The sequence below is a fragment of the Lemur catta genome, chromosome 7 (genome assembly GCF_020740605.2).
Source record: "Lemur catta isolate mLemCat1 chromosome 7, mLemCat1.pri, whole genome shotgun sequence".
In the NCBI taxonomy this organism is placed as follows: Eukaryota; Metazoa; Chordata; class Mammalia; order Primates; family Lemuridae; genus Lemur; species Lemur catta.
In genome coordinates this window covers 99,722,652-99,745,442 of record NC_059134.1, presented here as the reverse complement: position 1 = coordinate 99,745,442, position 22,791 = coordinate 99,722,652, and the positions used below count along the sequence as shown (strand labels likewise).

Here is a 22,791-nt window from a genome sequence, read left to right as displayed (position 1 = left end):
AGACAGAAATCAGTTCTCCCAGGGGCCCCATCCCCTAGACAAGAAAGAACAGTGGCTTCCATCCAAAAGCTTTATTGAGTCCGTGCACCAGAAGCAGTCTCCAGGCCTTCCCATGTCACTTTCCCATCACTCTGTTCTTTGCTGTTATACCTGCTGGTTCTGGCCACAAGGGAGGCCCTAGGACACCTGCTTTTCTCTCTCACCCCTGTCCAGCTCCAGCTGCAGCTCCCCAACTGTCCTTAACCTCTCTAATCCCAGGGACCCTCCCCCTCAACCTGGAGCCTTGGTAAGGAGTTGTGAGGTTCTCAGCCTTGTCCAGCCCTCCCTCTTCTCCTCCCCACCCCCACCCCCACCCCCACCCTAAGCTCTAGGCCACTAGGCCTCAGGTAGATCCTCCTTGGGAGGTGCCTCTTCTGGTGGGGCCTCCTCAGGTGCTGGCCTGTGGGCAACCCCTCCCTGTAGCCATGCTGTTTTCAGCATATCTTTCAGCCCACCAGGAAAGAGATAGCCCTGGGTCTCTCCTTCCCCATCGATGACCCCTCCAAGCCCCTCCAATGCTGTTTGCAGGTACCGCAGGCCAACGAGCACCAGAGCCTGTGGGGGAAGCAAGGGAAAAGAGTCAATCAAGGAGGGTTGGTGGTACAAGGAGTCCCAGGTAGAAGGAGGCCTCAGATGCTGACTCACCTGCAGCAGAAAGGTGACAGCCAGCATGCTGCCCAGTGTGCTGGCCAGTTCCTGTAGGTGCCCCAACAGCACCTCGTGGCATCCTTGGGCCCAGAGGTTTAGGTTGGGCTGTCGCGGATCAAAGAGGGGGTGGGCATAGGGGTCTGAAAGTTGACTTTGCAGGCAAGGCCGAGGTGAGTGGGGGTTGCAGCAAGAGAAAGGGACTCCATCAGTCAGGTACAGGCCTTCCACATTGCTTTGGATCCGACTGCAAAGGGAAGGTGGGGTTTAGGATGTCTGGAGACAGACATCTGAGGGGCACAGGTGTTGGAGCAGAGGATAATGATAGTAAAACATTTACTGACTGCTTTACTTATGCGCTAGCCAAACATAATTCATTTATCTTTACAACTCTATAACATCAGTACCTAGCTATATGATAGGTTCTATTATCTCCATTTTACAGATGAAGAAATGGGCCCAGAGTGGTTTGGTAACATGCCCTGGGTTACACAGCTAATAAACAGCCGATCTGTAACCCATTCTCTCAGCTACTGTGCTCTACTTACTGCCCATTTGGGTGAGGTGGGGTTGCAGGGTAGCAGGAGGGAGCCTGTCTGGGGGCGGTGAGGAGGAGCGGCAGGAGGAGGAGGAGGAGGAGGAGGAGAGAAGCAAGTCACTCACTCAACCACATCCTGGTCACTGGGGTCCAGGTAACGGCTGCTGACCCACTGGACCCCAAACCAATCCTTGTACCCATGGCGCCCGCAGCAGTGGTACTTCAGCTGCAGCTCATCCATCAGCCGTTTGGAATGACAGTGCCCAGGTACCTCTGTGTCCTTGTAGTGACCCAAGGCAGTTCCCAGGCCCTCCTCCAGCCCCTGGTCCAGACTCCCAGGCAAACCCAGGGCTAGCCCCAGGGCGAAGACCAGGAGCCCCCCTCCTCCAACAGTGCCAGCCACCAGCAGTGGTCCCAGGACTCCTTGCCAGGGAGGGTATCGAGCTGCATCCAGACTTGCCCGGCTGGCTCCTGCACCCCCGAATCCTGTGCCCAGAGCCACTGCACCTGCTGCCAGGGCAACCTGGGGCAGGGCAGGGAACCGGCAGGAGGGAGCCAGGAAGGTGCCAAGGTGCCACAGCTGGACCAGGAGGTGCCCGCTACAGAGGAGGGTGAGGCCACCGGCCAGTGCCAGTAGCCAGGAGAGGAGCCAGAGCCCCTGCGCCAGACGGATGCGGGGCTGCAGGGGCAGCACCAGCGGCAACACCGGCGCCATCTCCCATCTCTGCCCAAGGGAGTACAGAGCTGTCGCGGATGGAGGGTGGCCAGGGCAGGATGCTGACTCAGCCCAGCCCAGCTTGAGCTGGGCTAATGCCACCCTGACCCCAATACCCTGAGCATCCTCCCACCCTCAGCCTTAATAACCTGCCGCCCTATCAGCCCCAGTTCGGGATGCCTTGGCCTTGCCCCTAAGGAGAGGCTCCGCCCCTGGGCAGAGGGCCCATTTCGTGACCCCGCCTCTGCCCCCTCGCGGAAGTCGGGGGCTGGTCGGCTCAGCCCCGAGGGGCTACGGGCTGCGGGGCGGAGACCTCAGGGCCCCCGCCCCCTCCCCAATCCCCTGGGAATCCCGGGCCCGGATCCCGGAAGGGCCTCAAGGCCCGAGGCCGGGAGGGGGTGAGGGGTCAGCCTTCGGGCCCCGCCCCCGTACTGAGCCGTGAAGCCCGGACAGGGAGGGGTTAGCAGGCAGCCCGGCCCCCCCCCCGGGTCCCGCCCCCCCTCCCGCGCTTCCTGGCGGCTCGGCGTCCGGCGCCTGTTTGTGCTGCGGCGCTGGGGCCCGGGACGGCCCCGCCACCCCTCCCCCGGGAGCCGAGAGTGGCCCCGGGAGCGTCCGAGGCCCCCGCGGGCCCCGGAGACTGCGGCCCCAGCCCCACAGCGCCCCCTCCAGGGCCCTTCTCTGCGCCCGACAGCGCCCCCGCGGGGTGGCACAGCTCGCCCGCGCGCGCCCCGGGGTGCTTCCCCTTCCCCTCTCCCAGGCCATGGCCCCCGCGGCTTAGACGCCTCCTCCGCCGCCGCCGCTCGGAGCAACCCGGGGGCTGGATGGACGGGGCCGCGGGGCCCGGTGAGTACGGGGCGGGGCGGGCGGCGTGCCCCTTCCTGGAGCGCCCGGCCCGTTTGGCGCCGCCAAAGCCCGAAGGCTGTCTGGAGGCACCCTCGCGTGCTCCTCCGCCCGGGGGGCTCTGAGCATCCTCCACAGTTCCTCAGGTCGCCCTCGCTAGTTATTTGGGTCCTCCTACTGTCATTTCGGACTTCCCTAACGTCATCCTGCCCCCCATGTAACTCTGGGCCCCTCAAGGTTTCCCTGCCCCGTCGTTACTCTGGGCCTCTTCTCCTGATCCTTCAGGTCTTTTACTTCTGACCCCTGCTGTTAGCCTGGGACCTTCACTGTGACTCTGCTCACCTCTGATCCCTCGCCTGTCATCCTGGATCTCTTTTCTGGGTCCTCAGTATGATTCTACTCTCCTGCCCTCTCTTCTCTCCCAGTGTCCCCGCTCAGTTGCTCTACTGTTGATGGAGACCTGAGCGCACTGGGGGCGGGGGAGGGCTGCAGTCCCTCACCAGTACCGCGCCTCTCTGTGGCTCCCACGTTCCTCGGCAGAACTCCATATTTTCTCCTTGGTACTACATGGTACTCCCAGTCTTTGCGGAGGCTGAGACGGCAGCAGGAAGGGAGCTTTGCCAGGTTGCTCGCCTGCCCTGCCAGGAGGAGGCCCTTGATCCTCTACCACCATCTCCTCCCCACTGGAGGAGCCTCCAAGCCTGGGGCTGCTTGAAAGGGGCAGTCCTGTTGGACGAATGTAAAGTCGTGCGGTGACAGAATCCCCTCAACCCTTTCTCCAGGCGGTGGGTACATTCTGAGTGCTTCTTGCCCCTTTCTCAGGTGAGGGCCCTGCTCAGGAGGCCTTGCAGTCCTTGAGCCAGCGGCTTCGGGTGCAGGAGCAGGAGATGGAGCTAGTAAAGGCAGCCCTGGCGGAAGCCCTTCGCCTGCTGCGGCTGCAGGCATCCTCCACCTCTCTGCAGGACTCTGGCACACCAGCTCCTATAAGGGACAGGTATGCCTTCCTCATACCCGCTTTTCCTCCTTCTTGAGGCCCCTGGGCATCAGGTTAATCCACTGTCTCTTCAGCAGCTCTGCAGTTCCCCCAGGACTGCCACACACGTGCAGCCCCTCCTTGGTGAGCCGAGGCACCCAGACAGAGGTGGAGATCGAGCCATCCCCTGGAACCCCTGGCCTGAGCAATGGTCCTCCAGCCCCTCAGGGGGGCACTGAAGAGCCTAGTGGGACCCAGTCTGAAGGAGGGGGCAGCAGCAGCAGTGGCACTGGCTCCCCTGGCCCCCCGGGGATCCTCCGGCCTGTGCAGCCCCCACAGCGCACTGACACGTAGGTGTCCTGTGGCAGGGGCTGGGAGGGGTGGGAGGAATGGGGAGCACGATTGGAGGGAATGACCTTCACCTACTCACTATGCCCAGGCCACGAAGAAATTCTTCCTCCTCCTCATCCCCTCGGCCTCGGCAGAAACTCTCCAGGAAGGCAGCTTCCTCTGCCAATCTGTTATTGCGGTCAGGGAGCACAGAGAGGTGGGTGAGCCTCCCCCCACCCCACCCCAGGCTCAGGCTCTTGACTTTCCACATCCTTCACCTAACTTCCCTGGGTGGGGTGGGGGGACCTCATTGCCCAACAGGAAGAAGGGAACAAGCACTCCTGGGGCGGGCGCCTGCTGTGTACCGGGCATTGTGCTAAACCCTCGACCTCCTCCATCTCATTCAGTCCCCACAACATCCTTGGGGGGTAGGTGGTCTCATGCTGTCCGTTGCACAGGTGAGGAAGCAGGTTCAGAGAGGGTAAGTCATTTGCCTGGGATCACCCAGCTAGAGTCAGGATTCAAATCCCTCTCTTCCTGACTCTAGTTTTCCTGCCCTTTCTACCATATCACAAAGCACCTTCCAAGATTCCAAGAGGCTGTTCCTCTGATTGTCATGGATGGCTGCCCTTGGAGCTTCAGCCCTCCCTGGCCCCCAGATCTACCAAGTACCAATCTACTTATTTCTAGAGGGCAAGGGGACATCCTAGTGGGTGAGCATAGTTATCTGAGAGTGTGTACAGGCCCCAGGACACCTGAGTGTTCATTCTACCTCTGTCCTTGGCCTTTGCATTATTCTCTGAAGAAATTTTATCACCTTATCATCATCTAATGACAGTGATCTCTGGAATCCACTAGTCACTTTCCTCTTGAGAGAAAAAGATTTTCTTGCTTTACCTCCCAGAAAGGCAGGGCTGGTGTACATTCTGGATTCACTTTGGTCCCATTTTACAGATGGGGAAATGGAAAGGTTGATAGCCAGAGGCCTGGTGGTCTGGAGGGGAGAAAGGACTCAGGCACCCTGCATTGCCTCTTCCAAGCTTTGTGGCCTTATGCTGTATACTCAGCCTCTTCAGCCTCAATCTTCTCATCTCTTAAATGGAACTAAAAGTCCCCATCTACTCTAGGGCCCTGACACTCACTAGGCAAACCACAAGCCTGCAGAGGTGACTGTGGTCTCTGGCATAACCTCCTTACTTGTGCCCTCCCTCTCCCCCGTCAGGTCTGGGACCTGACCCCAATCCCTGTGTTTTTCTCTCTTCCCAACAGCCGGGGGGGGAAAGAGCCCCTCTCCAGCCCTGGGGGCCCGGGATCTCGGAGGAGCAATTACAATTTGGGTATGTACTAAGGGACAGAGGGAAGCACTTGGATGACAGAGTTAGGGTTTGGGCTGTAGCACCAGGAGCTGTTTTGGGGGACCTGTGAGGTATGGTGGGTGGAGTTCTGCTCTGGCTTTCCTGGAAGGGGGGGCTGCAGGGTGGTGGTTGACACCCCCCTTTTCTCTGTAGAAGGCATCTCAGTGAAAATGTTCCTTCGTGGCCGCCCCATTACCATGTACATCCCATCTGGCATCCGCAGCCTTGAGGAGCTGCCCAGCGGCCCACCCCCGGAGACCCTCAGCCTTGACTGGGTGTATCCTGCCCCCTCCAGTCCCATAGGAATCAGCTTTCCCTCCTTAGGACCCCCTTCCCCTTCTTTACAGTTTTCTCCTGGGGCTGTGGGCACAGGGAGCCTTCTGAATCCTCCTCTATCATCCTTTTGCCAATGGTGCTGCCAGCCAGAAGCTCCTTCTCTCTTCCTCCTCCTGCCCATGATCTGACCCTTTCCTTAACTGTGACCCCTACCCCAGCTATGGGTACAGGGGTCGTGACTCCCGCTCTAATCTGTTTGTGCTGCGCTCTGGGGAGGTGGTCTACTTTATCGCCTGTGTGGTGGTGCTGTACCGGCCCGGGGGAGGCCCAGGGGGTCCTGGAGGTGGCGGCCAGAGACATTACCGAGGGCACACGGACTGCGTTCGATGGTGAGGGGCCTGGGGCCTGGGGATGGGGGGCTTGGCAGGAAGAGGGTCTGGGTGGGTGTGGAGGAGCAGGAGAGGAGAGTTGCCTTGCTGCTTTGCAAGCATGGAGAAGGTATCTTGGGTAGTCTTGAGAGACCCCTTCTCTGGAGTGTCTCCTCCCCCCTCAGCCTTGCTGTTCACCCTGATGGTGTTCGGGTAGCCTCAGGACAGACAGCTGGAGTGGATAAGGATGGAAAGGTAAGGCCAAAGTCAAACACTATGCAGGCATGGTGAACCTGCAGCCCAGTGTTCCTTCACACCCCTCACGCCTTGTCCTCCACCAGCCCCTGCAGCCTGTGGTTCACATCTGGGACTCAGAGACGTTGCTGAAGCTGCAGGAGATTGGACTGGGGGCCTTTGAGCGGGGTGTGGGGGCCCTGGCCTTTTCAGCTGTGGTGAGCTGGCCTCAAAGCTTCTAACCCCCATTCTTGCCCTGGAACCCCACTCTTGCATGTCACCAAGAGGCCTGGAAAATTCTGGCCTTCCTGAACCCTGCCCAGCTGGTTCTCTTGAGAAAGGGACATGTATCAACTTGTCCTGCCCTCTCCACCTGTGATGGCACCCCGTGCCTAAAGACCATGAACCCCCGGACCTCCAGGGTTCACCCAGCCCCTCCCATATGACCCCCCCCCCACCCCCGAATCCACAGGATCAGGGTGCTTTTCTTTGTGTGGTGGATGATTCCAATGAGCACATGCTGTCAGTGTGGGACTGCAGCCGGGGAGTGAAGCTGGCTGAGATCAAGGTGAGGGGTCCAGGTGGCCTGCAGGGGCTCTGAGGTTGGGGGTGGAGAGTGGAAAGCTCCAGACTTATGCATATATTTACTTCCTTTCTGGCTTGGTCACCTGGGGCAAACCTAGTATTTCTGAGCCTCGGTTTCTTCATCTATGACATGGGGATTGCAGAAGTTCTGATTTCATGAGTGTTAGGTATTGGGGTGATTAATCATGAGTGACAGAGAATAGCGCTCCTAGGGGACCAGGGTCTTGAAGGAAGGTTGTGCTGGCGTTTCTGGACTTCTGCAGGCCTGCTGTCAGGGTGCAAATTGAGGAGAGTAAAGTAGGATGAGGGTGCTTAGGGCTTGGGGTGGCTGAATCTAGTGTCTTCCCTTCAGAGTACAAATGACTCAGTCCTAGCTGTTGGCTTCAGCCCTCGTGACAGCAGTTGCATTGTCACCAGCGGGAAATCTCACGTCCACTTCTGGAACTGGAGTGGTGGAGCAGGGGTTCCTGGGAACGGGACCCTCACCCGGAAACAGGGTGTCTTTGGGGTGAGGCGTGGATGAGTGGGAGCTGATGGGAGGGCAGAGTGGAGGAGGAGGTACTGGGCTGAGTACTGTAGACCCTGATGCCCCCAGCCCCTACCCGGCCTGTGACCTTTAGTCTTTGCCCTTCCCTTTGACCTCTGCTCTCTGCTCCCCTCCCCCCTAGAAATACAAGAAACCCAAGTTTATCCCTTGCTTTGTGTTCCTCCCTGATGGAGACATTCTCACTGGGGACTCAGAGGGGAATATTCTCACCTGGGGCCGGAGCCCCTCAGATTCCAGGACCCCAGGCAGGGGTGGGGCCAAAGGTATGTGGCTGGGGGTGGCATCTGGGAAGTGTAGTACTCAAAAGGATCTGTGGGAACAGAGGAGAGGTGTCCCATCCTTTTACCTTCAGAGTGGATAGTTCTCCGAGGGGGTGTCTAGAGGGGTGGAGGAAGCATGGCAAAGGAGGAAGGGCTGGGACTTTGAGTCTGCCAGATCTCGGGTTTAAATCCCAGTTTTGCCACTAGTTGTCTGGCTTTCTAGGAAGTTACCTCACTTCTCTGAGCCTTGGTTGTCCTGTCTATAAAATGCAGAGAATAACAGCTGTGTTGGCAGTATGAGGACTAGAGATAGTATTCAGTGGTACTCAATGGCTAGAGTTATTACTCTATTGTAACAGCCAAGGCTGCCCTTGTTCTCCACTCCCCTGTACCCCAAGAGCATGACCCACCTGGGGTTTTGCCAACAGAGACCTACGGGATCGTGGCCCAGGCCCACGCTCACGAAGGTTCCATCTTCGCCCTGTGTCTGCGGCGGGACGGGACAGTGCTGAGTGGTGGCGGGCGGGACCGCCGGCTGGTACAGTGGGGGCCTGGGTTGGTGGCCCTCCAGGAGGCAGAGGTGAGGGCTGGGCTGGGGTCAAGGAAAAGAGGGGGAAGAGGAATGGTCAGTCGCTCTTGACACTCTGCCACCACCCTGCAGATCCCTGAACATTTTGGGGCCGTTCGGGCCATTGCTGAAGGGCTTGGCTCTGAGCTGCTGGTGGGAACCACGAAGAATGCATTGCTGAGGGGAGATCTGGCCCAGGGTTTCTCCCCTGTAATCCAGGTTGGCAAGCCTCTGGGCAGAAGGGAGGGAAGAGGTGTTGGGGAGGGACAGGGGTGACAGCCATGCTCTACTGCAGGGCCACACCGATGAGCTCTGGGGGCTCTGCACACATCCCTCCCAGAACCGCTTCCTCACCTGTGGCCATGACCGGCAGCTCTGCCTATGGGATGGGGAAGGCCACGCACTGGCCTGGAGCATCGACCTCAAGGTAGAGGCCTGTGTCCCTGGATCTCCCCTGCCACACCTACCACGACTCCTGAGACCACCACTCCTTCCTTAACATCCCCTTTCTTTCTGCTTCCCAGGGGTAGCCAGTGTGTACTGGTACAGCTGTACTGGGTACTCAAATATTAATTCTTCCATACTGATTGGTAAAGGCTGATGCCTCTAGTGCTACCTGGGCACTGTCCCCCCGGGACCTCTTAGATCTCCTCTTGGTCCAGCAACTAAATGGTTAATCTCTAGCACAGCTAGGGCCTCAGTTCTGTTGTTAAATATCACCACCTGCTAAGGCTCCAGTGACTCCCTGCCTGAATCCCAGGTCTCCTGTCCCTCTCCTGCCCATCTCTTCCTTGGGAGGAGGAGGCTTTGAGTTATCAAGAGGACAAGGTGTCTGTCCTGGTTCCCTCACTGGAAAAGCATCTTCTTGATTGTACCTTCTCCCCCCTCCTAGGAGACTGGCCTCTGTGCTGACTTCCACCCGAGTGGGGCGGTTGTGGCTGTAGGACTGAACACGGGGAGGTGAGAGGGAGCAGGGACTCCTGGGAGGGAAAACAGGAAGATCGGGGAAGGGTTCTTGGTAATGGGGAAGTGGATGAAAGTGACCATCACTTAGGAGCCAAGTGCACCTTTCCACTCCTCAGTGCTTCCTCCTGCAGCCCAGGCCTCCCCTGCCCTCCTGTGTAACCATCTTTACCCCTCCTCCAACTGCTCTCTCCTCATAGCCTGGGAGTGGAGGAGGTGGTAGCCCAGGATAGAGAAGCAGTGGGAATGGGAGGAGCACAGGAGAGACAAACAGGGAAGTGACAGGCTTACAGAAGCCACAGGCCCTTGTAGTCTGCCCCTGGTCTGTTTCCTTCTCCCTTTTCAGTTGGCATCAGAAGCTGCCCAGCTTTTATCTGCGCTTAGCCCCTTCCCACTTCCCAGCATAAGAACAGTGGGTACCTCTCTTCTACATCATAGCCTTTCTGTGGGGCTCTCTGAGGTTCTCTGATTTGGACCTCCCCCCACTCTACCCTGGGCAGCTTCCCTGGGGGTCTCCTCACATCCTGCTTTTTTGCCTCCTTATCTGCCTCTGCCTGCCTCCCTTCCAGGTGGTTGGTTTTAGACACAGAGACCAGAGAGATCGTGTCTGATGTCACCGATGGCAATGAGCAGCTCTCAGTGGTCCGGTACAGCCCAGGTGGGAGCCACCCCCACCCTGGACTCATATCTGTCCCTGGCCCTTCCCTCTCTGAGTGACTGTATTTGCAGATGGGTTGTACCTGGCCATTGGTTCCCATGACAACATGATCTACATCTATAGCGTTTCCAGTGATGGTGCCAAGTCTAGCCGCTTTGGCCGCTGTGTGGTGAGGAAGTAGGGTGGAGGGTGTGGCATGGTAACAGCAGGTATACTCACAGGGTTCTGATACGCTAGGGGCCCTGGGGATGGGAAATGGTGGCTACATTTTTAAACTATTGGCCCTTGTTCCCAGGGTCACTCCAGCTTCATCACTCACCTTGACTGGTCCAAGGATGGGAACTTCATCATGTCCAATTCTGGGGACTATGAGATTCTTTACTGTGAGTGGCAGCTGGGTTGACATAGGGACAGGGTTATTGGAATGGGTTTTATTTGTGGGGGGCTCCTGGTTGGGAGGGGATGAAGAATACCTGAGAAGCTCCAGGCGAAAGGCTGTCAGATAGAGGTGGAGATGGGGTTAAAATGGAGTCAGAATTATACATAGGAAAAACTTTGTGATTTTGGAAAAAACTAGAGTTTCATACCATGTCTTGTTAACTTGAGGGAGTTGAAAAATGCACTAATGCAAGATTGTTTTAGAAAAGCTTCTCAGGGGCTGGGCGCGTTGGCTCACGCCTGTAATCATAGCACTCTGGGAGGCCGAGGCGGGAGGATCGTTTGAGCTCAGGAGTTCGAGACCAGCCTGAGCAAGAGCGAGACCCCGTCTCTACTAAAAATAGAAAAAAATTAGCTGGACAACTAAAAATATATAGAGAAAAAATTAGCCGGGCATGGTGGCGCATGCCTGTAGTCCTAGCTACTCAGGAGGCTGAGGCAGAAGGATTGCTTGAGTCTGGGAGTTTGAGGTTGCTGTGAGCTAGGCTGACGCCACAGCACTCACTCTAGCCCAGAGTGAGACTGTCTCAAAAAAAAAAAAAGAAAGAAAGAAAGAAAGAAAGAAAGAAAGAAAGAAAGAAAGAAAGAAAGAAAGAAAAGCTTCTCAGGGCAGGTGTGAAGAGCTTGACTTATCTAGACAGGAGGAACTGAGGAGATGCCGTTAGGAGAACTTCATCCAGAACTCTGGAAGCACAAGGGGTGGGTTTCAAGGGGGTGTTAGGCAGGTGGGTATCACTGGCTACCGCAAGCCAGCCTTTCCAACCTGGCCTTCTCCACCATCTTCCCGACTGAGGGTAGGGTGAGAGCTGAGCTGGGTGGGCTCCCTCTCCCCAGGGGACGTGGCTGGAGGCTGCAAGCAGCTGAAGAATCGCTATGAGAGCCGAGATCGGGAATGGGCCACCTACACCTGTGTGCTGGGCTTCCACGTCTACGGTGAGCAGGGGCTCAGGGACACAGGACCCTGCAGGAGGGGTGGGGGGAACAAGGTGGAGACAGTTCTGGGCTCGGAACGCTGGGCGTGTGTCATGGGCTGGGGGTGTCCAGAAACCAGCAGATCCAGCCCAGGATGCCTCTCTGGCCCTCGGAACTGGGGAAGGATTGCCTGGAACGTGGCCGGTGGGTGGCAGCGGCTGCCTGCCGGGAGCAGTGCAGCTCTGGCCCGTGGGTGGCGGTGGGGAGGAGGCCAGGCTGAGGCCCGCCACTGTGCTAGGCGTGTGGCCGGACGGTTCCGATGGGACTGACATCAACTCCCTGTGCCGCTCACACAACGAGCGCGTGGTGGCCGTGGCCGACGACTTCTGCAAAGTGCACCTCTTCCAGTACCCATGCGCTCGCGCCAAGGTGAGACCGGCAGCGGCCGCCACGGCGGGACGGGAGGGTCCGGGGGCTGCGCGGCCGCCGTAACTCTATCTTATCTCCGGCACAGGCGCCGAGCCGCATGTACGGGGGCCACGGCAGCCACGTGACCAGCGTCCGCTTCACGCACGACGACTCACACCTCGTCTCGCTGGGCGGCAAGGACGCCAGCATCTTCCAGTGGCGAGTGTTGGGCGCTGGGGGCGCCGGGCCGGCGCCTGCCACGCCCTCCCGAACCCCCTCCCTGTCCCCCGCCTCCTCCCTCGACGTCTGATCGCTGCTGGACTGGACCGACTGGCCCTGCGGCGCGGCCCCGCCCGCCCCAATCCCCCAGACCCTTTCCTCGACTTAGAGACATTCCCGATCGCGCATTTCCCTGGAGGGGGCGAACGGCACCCCTGCACACACTGTATAGACCCGCTGGCTGAGCCGGGCAGCCCCAGCCTAGGCCCTGGCTACCGCTGCCTGCTGAGGGGCAATAAACCAAAACCAAAGTCGCCTCCCGGTGCTTTTGTGGGGCGCGGCTGGGCGCCTCCGGGGCTCTGTGGGGTTGGGAATGAAGGAAAAGAGGAGTGCGGAAAGGGTACGGGAGCGTAGACTATTCATTCAAATAACAAGCAAAGCCGCTTGCAAAGAAACCCGCGAGACGCGAAAGCGCGCGAGTGTTTCGAGGCGGCGGGCGGAGCGGCAGGGCTCCAGCCAGCACAGAGTTAAGCCCATCTCCTCTCCCGCCCTCGGAGGAGGGGCCGAGCTTCAACGGAAATAAGCGAGCGCCCGGCCGCGGTTGGCCGAAAGAAGCCGAACTCCTTCCGGAAGTAGCCGAACTCTGGGGTCTCGCTCTCCGACCTGAGCCGAGCACCGGGCCTTGTTCTCCGGATCGGCCGAAGGTGTTCCGGAAGGAGGCGAGCCCCGAGGCGGGCCCGGCAAGCCTTCCCAGCGGCCGGCAGAGCCTAACGTCTGGTGAGACTCCGCGAGGGCGAGAGGACCCGGAGCCTGGGTCCGGTCCGGTAGGAGCCGAGCTCGTTCCGGAAGAAGCCGAGTGGACCGGCGCCGGCCTCGGCGTCCGGGGGGTGAGGCAGTAGCGGCCGCGAAGACAGCGCGGGCCGGGATGAACCGCGACGGCTGAGGCTGCAGAGGTGCCGGCTGCGCGGGTCCCACCGAGACTCTTGCAAAGCGCCAACCCCGCACTCGGGGCTTCGCTTCGAGCCGAGCCCTGCCCCCGCGAGCCTTCCGGACCCCTTTGTGCGGCCGGAGGCGGCGGCGGGAACGGCCATGGCGGCCAACATGTACCGGGTTGGGGGTGAGTACCGGGCGCAGGGGTACGGGGCCCAGGGCAGGAAAGGCTGGGGTTGGGGTTGGGACCGGAGAGGAGAGAGGCTCGGCACCCAGAGGCACCGGGAGTCGTGTCTGGGGCGGCGTGGACCGGAGCGCGGACCGGAACCGGAACCGGGAACACGGGGAGCGAGGGTGCGGGGACGGCTACGAGGCTGGGAGCTGAGATTCCCGGAAAGGCTGCGGGCAGCCCCGACGACACTCTTAGGGCTGTGTCTCGGGCCCCCGGGGCTGGGGAGTGGGCTTGGGAAACTGGTTCCGAAGGAGCTGTCAGGGTAGGGAGGGGGCGCGTGGGGCCGGAGCGACGGCTTTGCCACTCTCGGGGGAGCCGCCCGGAGGTTTCCTCTACCCAGGCGTTATTGTGAGCCTCAGTTCGCAAAGGTGGGGGCCCTGCGCTAGAGTGAACAATTGCTCACTTCGCTGAGACTAGGGTGCAACTCATCGCTGAGTTGTGGGGACTGCAGGGGAACCCCGTCTTGTCTCTTTAAGGCTCACTTTTGAGTGAACGATTTGATTTTAGAACGAGGTGCATTGGGGGTAGGGGGCACATCCTTATTTTCTCTTAGTCTTTCCACTTGGACATTTCAGAGTCCTCTCTGCCTGGACCCTTATCTCCTTTTGGTCCACTCAGACTGACTTTCTCTCCTACTCTGGTGCTCTGGCTCTCTCATCTCCTCTGATCTTCCCGGTTCTTCCTCACCCCCTCCTACAGATTACGTCTATTTTGAGAACTCCTCCAGCAATCCTTACCTGGTTAGACGGATTGAGGAGCTCAACAAGGTGAGTGGAACAGAATACCTCCCCCCTCTCCAGTGGTCTCTGTCTTCTGAGATTTTAACTTCAGGGGGAGGAGAGGACCCTATTCTAAGTACCCATTGATATTCATTCATTCATTGGATATATTTAGGAACGGCTGGGAACTTTATTATTCTGTCCCTTGGGGGCAAAGGAAAGGGATTTAGAAGTCTGTAAGTCTTTAACTTGTAAAGACTTGGGTTTTTCCACTTAGATCTCTTTAGAAACTTATTCATTGTTGTTAGTCTCTTTGTGCGTTTCCACTTTCAAATGACCACTTTTCACTGCTACATTTTTCCTCCCCTCAGACTGCAAATGGAAACGTGGAGGCAAAGGTTGTCTGTCTTTTCCGACGAAGGGACATTTCTAGTAGCCTCAACAACCTGGCTGATAGTAACGCCAGTGAGTGTCTTCACCTTTCCTTCTCCCCCTACTCATGATCTTAGGCCTGGGCATGTCCCTGCAGGTGTTTCCCCTGGTAGCTTGCCCAAGGCAGGGGTGTGAGTTTGGGGGTGGGAAATGCCTGGTCTGTGGAGGGAGGCCTGTTTTTACACGTTGGGGTTGGAAGCAGGGTGGAGACCATGATAAGGAAAGCCAGAATATGGTTTGTGTGTGTGTGAGAGAGATGATGATAGCATTTATATAGGGGATGAGGATGGGTGCTTCTCTAAAGTGGGACAGTTTGGGGTACATTGGGACAATGGGTAGTGACTGAAGGTGAAGAGGAAGAGATTGTACTAAGAGCCTGCAAAACAAGGAAGCAGGCTGATTTTTGTAATCAATCACGTGGTGAGAATACATTGCGGGAAAAGAATAGGAAGCTAGGAAATGGTAGGAAAGTTTTCTTGTACTTTTCTTCCTTCTCACCTTTCCCATTTTCCCCTCTGCTCCATTTTATATCTTTATCTTTTCCTTTTGCCTTATCATCCTTCTCTTTAAGCTCTCATCTTCTTTAAAATGTTTTTTCCTTCAGTTTCTTTAGCTTATTTTTCCCTTCCTGCTTTGGTTTTCTTTCCCTTCCTCCCTCCCTCCTTCCTAAATTATTTTCCTTTTTTCAGGCTGCTTTGGACATGAAGGAGTTAAGGAGCTGAGCTTACCAAGTTCCCTGGCCCTTTGGGGTTTCCAGCCCCATCTGGCAGGGGCTGACCTTGGCCTTGTCCAATCAGAAGGGGTGTGGGGGGTGTGGTCCCCCATGCCTTAGTACAGGGTTTCCGGAGCACACAGGCGAGGGTGGAGCCTATTGCACCCCCCACCTTGGGGTTGGGAACAATGCACCAATGAGCCTGGGCCTGAGGCTTTTCTGCCCCCTCCCACTTTGTTTGGCTCCCAGCCAGGTTAACCCTTCCACCAAGGTTTTGAGAGAAATTGCAGCTCCTTGGGGAGAAAGGCTTTGGCACTGGCTTGAGAGGTGCTGTCCTTGAAAGCCCCACAAACTATTATTAGCCAAGTAGAAAATGAGGGATAGTTAGGGTTGCATGTGATGTTTCAGAGCAAGAGTCTTCTGAAATCTGGAAAGAGGAGCTGGTAGATACAACTTTGTGTGATATTTTTTCATTTTATTGGGTTCCTGGACTTCAGGCTGGTTTACCAAGAAAGAGACAAGTGTGTCTTGCTAAGCCTAGTGTGGGCACTATTTGGGCTTTATGAGTGGTGTCTGAGCATTGGCAGCTGGGTTTGGGATGTATTTCTACCGCATGCTTTGTACTCCCGACAATTCTTCCCTAAGAACGTTGATGATGGAGAGTTGGGAACATCTATAATGGGGCATTGGGCTAAGAGAGAAAGCTGGTAGGGTAAGAGTGTAGAAGCCAGATGCCTAGGAAATGTGAAAAACAGCTGAGATAGGAAATGTCTTCCCTCTGTTAGAGTTTCCAAGGTGGTGTCTTTTTGGAGTAGTTTCTGACTTGGCTTCTTCCTCCCTAATCTCCCAGGGGAATTTGAGGAGGAATCAAAGCAGCCAGGGGTGTCGGAGCAGCAGCGACATCAACTGAAGCACCGAGAGCTTTTTCTTTCTCGGCAATTTGAATCGTTACCAGCCACCCACATACGGTACAGGACAATGGGGCCAGCTTGGCCTGTGTGCACTTAAGTAGAAGATGGAGAGGAGGGGGTGGTGTGTTGGAGATGCTTTGGGGAGGAAAAGAGGGGCTCACTCAGGGTTTTCTGACCTGTCTCCTTCTAGGGGGAAATGCAGTGTGACCCTCTTGAATGAGACAGATATCTTGAGCCAGTACCTGGAAAAGGAGGTGAGAAAGAGGTGTTGGGAGAAGAGGGAGGGGAGTGGGTATTGCCCCCAAAAGGCAAGAGGAAAGCAGGACAGTGATGAGGTACAGGGTTGACAGACTGCCTGTCTTTTTTTTTTTTTTTTTTGTGAGACAGAGTCTCGCTCTGTCGCCTGGGCCAGAGTGCCGTGGCGTCAGCCTAGCTCACAGCAACCTCAAACTCCTGGGCTCAAGCGATCCTCTTGCCTCAGCTGCCTCCTGAGTAGCTGGGACTACAGGCGTGTACCACCACAGCCAACTAATTTTTTCTATTTTTAATAGAGATGGGGTATTGCTCTTGCTCAGCCTGGTCTCAAACTCCAGACCTCAAGCAATCCTTCTGTCTGGGTCTTCCAGAGTGGTAGGATTACAGGCATGAGCCACCATGCCTGGCCTGACAGACTGCCTGTCTTGGGAATTCTTGGATATACTCTGCTACCTGCTGCCTCCGTGGATTGCTGCCCTGCTTACCTTCTCTCTCCCCACCTCCAGGACTGCTTTTTTTACTCACTGGTGTTTGACCCTGTACAGAAGACACTTCTGGCTGATCAGGGAGAAATCAGAGTTGGTTGCAAATACCAAGCTGAGATCCCAGATCGCCTGGCAGAGGGTAAGCAACAAGACAGACTATATGGCTACCAGGTTATCTAATTCCAAGGGGCACTTTAACATCATAGTCTCTCTGAATGGCATGCCCTGGGTGTGCAGTGCACATTCTGCAAGGCTCTCTGCTGTGACCCTGACAGAATGGGACCTTAGGAACCTGAAAGGGGCAAATGGGCTCAGTTGGGAAGAGAAGTCTGAGAGCTGAGGTGTCTGACAGAATCCCAGCAGAAGAGGAAGAAGGAAATGCTATTGTGAGTGATAAGACACCAGTTATTTTCTCCTGCCCTCTCCCTGTTGATGCCATTGCTTCATTCCCCAGGGGAATCCGATAATCGGAACCAACAGAAGATGGAGATGAAGGTCTGGGACCCAGACAACCCTCTCACAGACCGGCAGATTGATCAGTTTCTCGTGGTGGCCCGGTGAGGGGTGGGTGGATGGGGAAGATGGGCTGGGGAAGGTGTGGATATAGTTCTGAGTCCCGCCCATTCTTAAAGGTGGACTTTAATTTTTTTTTCCAGCATGAGTGTTTTCCTTTCTCCTCTGTCTTAGTTCCTCAGCCCACTTGGGCTTTCTTCTTTCCCTCTTGACTTCTCACTTTTTCTCTTAGAGCTGTGGGGACCTTTGCGAGAGCCCTAGATTGCAGCAGTTCCATTCGGCAGCCAAGCCTGCACATGAGTGCTGCGGCTGCCTCCAGAGACATCACTCTGGTGAGCAGAAGTTGGTGGGTAGTTGGGCAGACTGGGCTTTGTGGAGATCTGCAGAGCCTGGGCACAGGAGAGGAGGGTGTCTCCGTGGGAGTGGGTGTCTTTAAAGAGCAGTAGCGGGTGCTGAGGGTTTCAGGTTCTCAACATTGTTCTTCACCTTTCTGTAGTTTCACGCAATGGATACCTTGCAAAGGAATGGCTATGACTTGGCTAAGGCTATGTCGACCCTGGTGCCCCAGGGGGGCCCAGTGCTATGTCGGGATGAGATGGAGGAATGGTCTGCCTCAGAAGCCATGCTATTTGAAGAGGCCCTAGAGAAGTATGGGAAGGATTTCAATGATATTCGCCAGGATTTTGTAAGTGGCTCGGGCTAGGAGGAGAGGTGGGAGAGATGACTGATGAGGGAACCAGGACCTGGGGCCAGTTGCCAGCTCATCCTTCTTCCTTCTGCTCTCCTTAGCTACCCTGGAAGTCACTTGCCAGTATAGTCCAGTTTTATTACATGTGGAAAACCACAGACCGGTATATCCAGCAGGTATCATCTGGGCTGGGGAAGCTGGATCAGAGGCCACCTACTCACCTCTGCGTTTGGAATTGATGACCTTCTCCCTGCTGTGATGCTCTGATCCTTCCCTTTCTGTCTTTTTTCCTTCTTGCAGAAAAGATTGAAAGCTGCTGAAGCAGACAGCAAACTGAAACAGGTCTACATCCCCACCTAGTAAGTGTGGTGGGTTGGGGAGACTGGCATGCTTTCCTTCTCTTCCCCCAACCTGTACCTTCCTCAGTGATTAGGGGTTGGCAAGAGGCAGGGTCAAATTATATAGACAGGGTGGAAATGGATTCTTTTCCTTGACCAGTTTTCTGGTTTCTTCCCCTCACTTCCTCCATTAGCACTAAGCCAAACCCTAACCAGATAATTTCTGTGGGTTCAAAACCTGGCATGAATGGGGCTGGATTCCAGAAGGGCTTGACTTGCGAGAGCTGCCACAGTGAGTTCCGGGAAGAGACGGGGATGCTGAGGATGGGTGGGAGGTCTGCTCTGGCTCAAGAACCTGAAGGGCTCAGGTAGCATGTTTCTGTTTCCTCCCTGCCTCCCCTCCTTTCTATGCTTCTACAGCCACACAGTCTGCCCAGTGGTACGCCTGGGGCCCACCCAACATGCAGTGCCGCCTCTGTGCTTCTTGTTGGATCTACTGGAAGAAGTATGGGGGACTGAAGACCCCAACCCAACTTGAGGGGGCTGCTCGGGGCACTACAGTAAGGAACAATGGGGGACAGACAGGGGAGAGCAAGCAGTAAGCATACTGATGTGAGCTTTAGGCAAAGGTCAGAATACCCAACTCCTTTCATGGTGATGGTGTGATGGTCAGGGGCTGGTGCTTGATACTGGTTGGGGAGCCAGGCAAGTCGGGGCATCAGTAGAGAGATCAGACAGGAATAAATGCCCTCCACAGGGAATCTAAGAAAGATGGGAGCCTCAGCGCCTATCCGTATTCTTCCTTTTTTCCTATGCCCTTCCTCCAGGAGCCACACTCGAGAGGTCATTTGTCCAGACCTGAAGCCCAAAGTCTCTCCCCCTACACGACCAGCGCCAACCGGGCCAAGCTACTGGCTAAGAACAGGCAAACTTTTCTGCTCCAGACCACGAAGCTGACCCGTCTTGCCAGACGCATGTGCAGGGACCTGTTACAGCCAAGGAGGGCTGCCCGACGACCTTATGCCCCTATCAATGCTAATGCCATAAAGGCAGAGTGTAAGGGCAGGAGTGGGGCTGGTGGTGGGTTCAAGGTTACTCTGGCCAGAGACCAGTGATTTTCTGGGTGTTTAATGACGGTGGGGACAGTAGGCTATAGGGGTTCTTTAAAGAGATTAGACATGACTCACAGCCCCAGAAGAGGCCTGAGTAGTGAAGCCCCTTCAGAGGCTTTCATCTTTGTTCTCCAGGCTCCATTCGACTTCCTAAGGCCGCTAAGACTCCACTGAAGATTCACCCTCTCGTGAGGCTGCCCCTGGCAACTATCGTGAAAGATCTGGGTATGGCATGGGGAATCGGACTATGGACCCAGGCTGGGGATAGGATGGGGAACCAGCTAGGGTGGTGTCAGGCTCCCAGTTCTTCTCCTAGCAACACCTTCTCTCCGTTTTTTTCTTTGCCTTCGAGTTCTCAGGGATGCAGTCTAATAAACTGTACTTTTGTGGGGTTAATGTTTTTTATTAGCTATCCAGCATTACCATACTGATTTGATAAGATCACAGTCATGTGATTTTTTTAAATACTGGTGATTACTGGCCAGATCTTTTCCCCCATCACTACTTTTGGGAATGCCCAGGTAAACTGCTGGCCCAGAGAAAAGAGATGGAAGTGAAAAGGGGAAACTTGGCCGGGCGTGGTGGCTCACACCTGTAATCCTAGCCCTCTGGGAGGCCGAGGCGGGTGGATCGCTCGAGGTCAGGAGTTCGAGACCAGCCTGAGCGAGACCCCGACTCTACTAAAAATAGAAATAAAAGTTATCTGGCCAACTAAAAATATATATAGAAAAAATTAGCCGGGCCTGGTGGCACATGCCTGTAGTCCCACCTACTCGGGAGGCTGAGGCAGTAGGATCGCTTAAGCTCAGGAGTTTGAGGTTGCTGTGAGCTAGGCTGACGCCACAGCACTCACTCTAGCCCAGGCAACACAGCGAGACTCTGTCTCAAAAAAAAGGGGGGGGGACTGCATAGGGAAGAAAAGTTACAAAGTTCCCTACTTTCCTCCCCCCCACCCTCCCGGCAGTGGCCCAGGCACCTCTGAAACCAAAAACACCTCGGGGTACCAAGACACCGATCAACAGAAACCAGCTGACCCAGAACCGGGCACTGGGGGGCATTATGGTGAAACGGGCCTATGAGACTGTGAGTTGACAGATTGGGGTGAGCCAAGCTGACTTGAGTGGGCTTTTGTTTCTGGAAGGAGTCTGAGAGGGTCCCTTACCTCATTGTGCTGCCCTACCCTTTTCTAGATGGCAGGGGCAGGGGTCCCCTTCTCTGCCAATGGAAGGCCTCTGGCTTCAGGGATTCGCTCAAGCTCACAGCCAGCAGCCAAGCGTCAGAAACTAAACCCAGCTGATGCCCCCAATCCTGTGGTGTTTGTGGCCACAAAAGATACCAGGTAGGGAGTCCACCACTGGGGGGCTGAGAGGTTGCCAATCCAGGTTTTTGGGTCCAGGTTGCTGGGTATGGGAAATAGGAGTATCTGAGCAAGACCAGCTCCAGGAAGGCTGTGGGCGCAGACTGGGGATGCTGGAAAGGAATGGGCTGGAAGGCAGAACTGCAGTGGGGCATGTGGGGTTTCACCTGGGGGTCTTAGCATTCTCTAAGCGTTTTCTACTAACCTCTTGCTCTTTCTGGCCAGGGCCCTACGGAAGGCTCTGACCCACCTGGAAATGCGGCGAGCTGCCCGCCGGCCCAACTTGCCCCTGAAGGTGAAGCCAACGCTGATAGCAGTGCGGCCCCCGGTCCCTTTACCTGCACCCTCACATCCTGCCAGCACCAATGAGCCCATTGTCCTGGAGGATTGAGCGTCTGTGGGGAAGGGAGGCAGGCTGAGAGGTAGAGGATGGGTGCCCAGGGCACCCAAACTTTCCTTCCCTTTAGTATCAAAGGGAGTGAGGAGTGAGGAAGGGAGCAAGTGAATGTGTGTTCCTGGAGGGGTTGGGCACCCTCTGGTGTTATCACCTCAAGACTTGTCCCCTTCCCATGCCTCTCCATGCTTGGTGATGGAGGGCAAACTGCAGGAACTTGGCCCATGTGGGAACCTAGCCTGTTTTGGTGGGTAGGACCCACAGTTGTCTTGGACAGTTTTGGGGGGAGGGTTTTTTAATTTTTTAAAAATATTGCCTCCCTTTGTGAAAGGGGATGGGGGAGGGGAAGAGTAAACAGATAATCAGGTCGTGGTACCTGGTTGGGGGAGGGGGGCGTGCACTGCCATGTCTATCTTTTTTTTTTTTTTTTCTTATTGGGGGTATCTCTTTCTGTCCGGTGTCCGGACTTTCCTAATTGGAGTTTGAGGCCCCTAAGCTGGCATCAGCCCCAGGCCATGCTCACTCTTTCCTTCCCTCCCCTTCCCCCTCCGCCTTTTGTATGCTGGTTCTCAGAAATAAAGATCTTTTGTCCGTTTTTTTAACCTCGGATTCTGTAATTGGTTCTTATAGTAACAAATAAAAAGCTGTTTTCTTCAGCTCCTCCTGGCTCAGCTGTTCTCTGCTATGGATGTATGGGGGTGTGTGTTGGGGGTATCTTTGAGAAGGAAAATAAAGGACAAAGGACAATAAAGGAGGTACAGATGGTGCTTGCCCTGTGAACAGCTTTATGATAAGCAGCCTGGACTGAGGCAGCTGCCTTGTGGGACCCAAACTGCCCCTTATCTTCCAGTGGTGCTGGAACCCAAGCACCATCTTAGCCCAGATTCATTCAAAGAAGTTAGGATGAGCTGGCTCTCTGGATGGCTAGTGGCTTCTATAAGAAGGGGGGCATGAAGCTGTTTTTTCCTCTATTTCCCAACTCTTACTCCCCTCTCCCTTTTCCTTAGGGGATTCTGGAAGTTGCTGGCAGCCAGGGTAAGATGTAGCCCATCTGGTGTGCCTGTGTGTGGGATCACAGGAAGATCTTACCATGTAGCTCTGTAATGTATTTATACAGACTGCTGCTTCAGGCTCCTCAAGGCCAGCCAGCCTCAGCAACTGCCTGGATATCTGGGTCCAGTGTAGTGCTGTTTCCTTTCTGCCTTTTTTAAGTTTGGGAGACAGGGCCGGGCGCGGTAGCTCACGCCTGCAATCCTAGCACTCTGGGAGGCCGAGGCGGGTGGATCGCTCGAGGTCAGGAGTTCAAGACCAGCCTGAGCAAGAGCGAGACCCCATCTCTACTAAAAATAGAAAGAAATGATCTGGACAGCTAAAAATACATATAGAAAAAAATTGGCCGGTCATGGTGGCACATGCCTGTAGTCCCAGCTACCCAGGAGGCTGAGGCAGAAGGATCGCTTGAGCCCAGGAGTTTGAGGTTGCTGAGTTAGGCTGACGCCAGGGCACTTTAGCCTGGGCAACAAGCGAGACTCTGTCTCAAAAAAAAAAAAAAAAAAAAAAGTTTGGGAGACAGGAGTCGTACTCAGTTGTCCTGAGTATAATGCCCTGGCCTCAGCCTAGCTCACAGCAACCTCAAACCCCTGGGCTCAAGCGATCCTCCTGCCTCAGCCTCCCGGGTAGCTGGGACTATAGGCGCATGCCATGACACCTGGCTAATTTTTCTAATTTTAATAGAGACGGGGGTCTCGCTCTTGCTCAGGCTGGTCTCGAACTCCTGACCTCAAGCGATCCTCCTGCCTTGGCCTCCCAGAATCTTAGGATTACAGGCGTGAGCCATTGCGC

At 55.9% G+C, this 22,791-nt stretch overlaps 3 protein-coding genes across 7 annotated transcripts; 2 read left to right on the top strand and 1 right to left on the bottom strand.

Moving 5' to 3' along the window:
• Positions 1 to 56: 56 nt before the first annotated feature.
• Positions 57 to 2,477, bottom strand: ROM1 (retinal outer segment membrane protein 1). The gene is made up of 3 exons (XM_045555941.1): positions 1,348 to 2,477; positions 685 to 931; positions 57 to 594 (listed from the first exon to the last, which is right to left on the bottom strand). The coding sequence occupies exons 1-3, from the start codon at positions 1,935 to 1,937 to the stop codon at positions 376 to 378; spliced, it is 1,056 nt and encodes a 351-aa protein (XP_045411897.1). The 5' UTR covers positions 1,938 to 2,477; the 3' UTR covers positions 57 to 375.
• EML3 (EMAP like 3) lies at positions 2,201 to 12,187 on the top strand. 5 transcript variants are annotated; one of them, XM_045555864.1, is made up of 22 exons: positions 2,201 to 2,780; positions 3,600 to 3,771; positions 3,849 to 4,100; positions 4,190 to 4,297; positions 5,350 to 5,417; positions 5,589 to 5,712; positions 5,930 to 6,100; positions 6,265 to 6,334; positions 6,421 to 6,531; positions 6,786 to 6,881; positions 7,251 to 7,406; positions 7,567 to 7,708; positions 8,134 to 8,285; positions 8,367 to 8,492; positions 8,569 to 8,700; positions 9,166 to 9,233; positions 9,806 to 9,894; positions 9,966 to 10,063; positions 10,190 to 10,277; positions 11,167 to 11,265; positions 11,543 to 11,673; positions 11,759 to 12,187. In XM_045555864.1, exons 1-22 carry the CDS (start codon positions 2,759 to 2,761, stop codon positions 11,960 to 11,962), a joined length of 2,679 nt encoding a protein of 892 aa, XP_045411820.1. In that variant the 5' UTR covers positions 2,201 to 2,758; the 3' UTR covers positions 11,963 to 12,187. The 5 variants fall into 5 exon arrangements, 4 of the variants coding, with proteins under 4 accessions (XP_045411820.1, XP_045411821.1, XP_045411819.1 ...); XM_045555865.1 differs by having other exon boundaries at positions 3,846 to 4,100; positions 5,592 to 5,712; XM_045555863.1 differs by having other exon boundaries at positions 3,846 to 4,100.
• Positions 12,188 to 12,616: 429 nt separating this feature from the next.
• On the top strand, positions 12,617 to 21,551 carry MTA2 (metastasis associated 1 family member 2). Its single transcript, XM_045555873.1, has 18 exons — positions 12,617 to 12,988; positions 13,733 to 13,800; positions 14,124 to 14,217; positions 15,747 to 15,864; positions 15,998 to 16,061; positions 16,569 to 16,686; positions 17,002 to 17,104; positions 17,293 to 17,392; positions 17,557 to 17,745; positions 17,850 to 17,924; positions 18,049 to 18,107; positions 18,281 to 18,378; positions 18,507 to 18,646; positions 18,914 to 19,142; positions 19,334 to 19,423; positions 20,163 to 20,281; positions 20,389 to 20,537; positions 20,781 to 21,551. Exons 1-18 carry the CDS (start codon positions 12,961 to 12,963, stop codon positions 20,944 to 20,946), a joined length of 2,007 nt encoding a protein of 668 aa, XP_045411829.1. The 5' UTR covers positions 12,617 to 12,960; the 3' UTR covers positions 20,947 to 21,551.
• Positions 21,552 to 22,791: the final 1,240 nt, after the last annotated feature.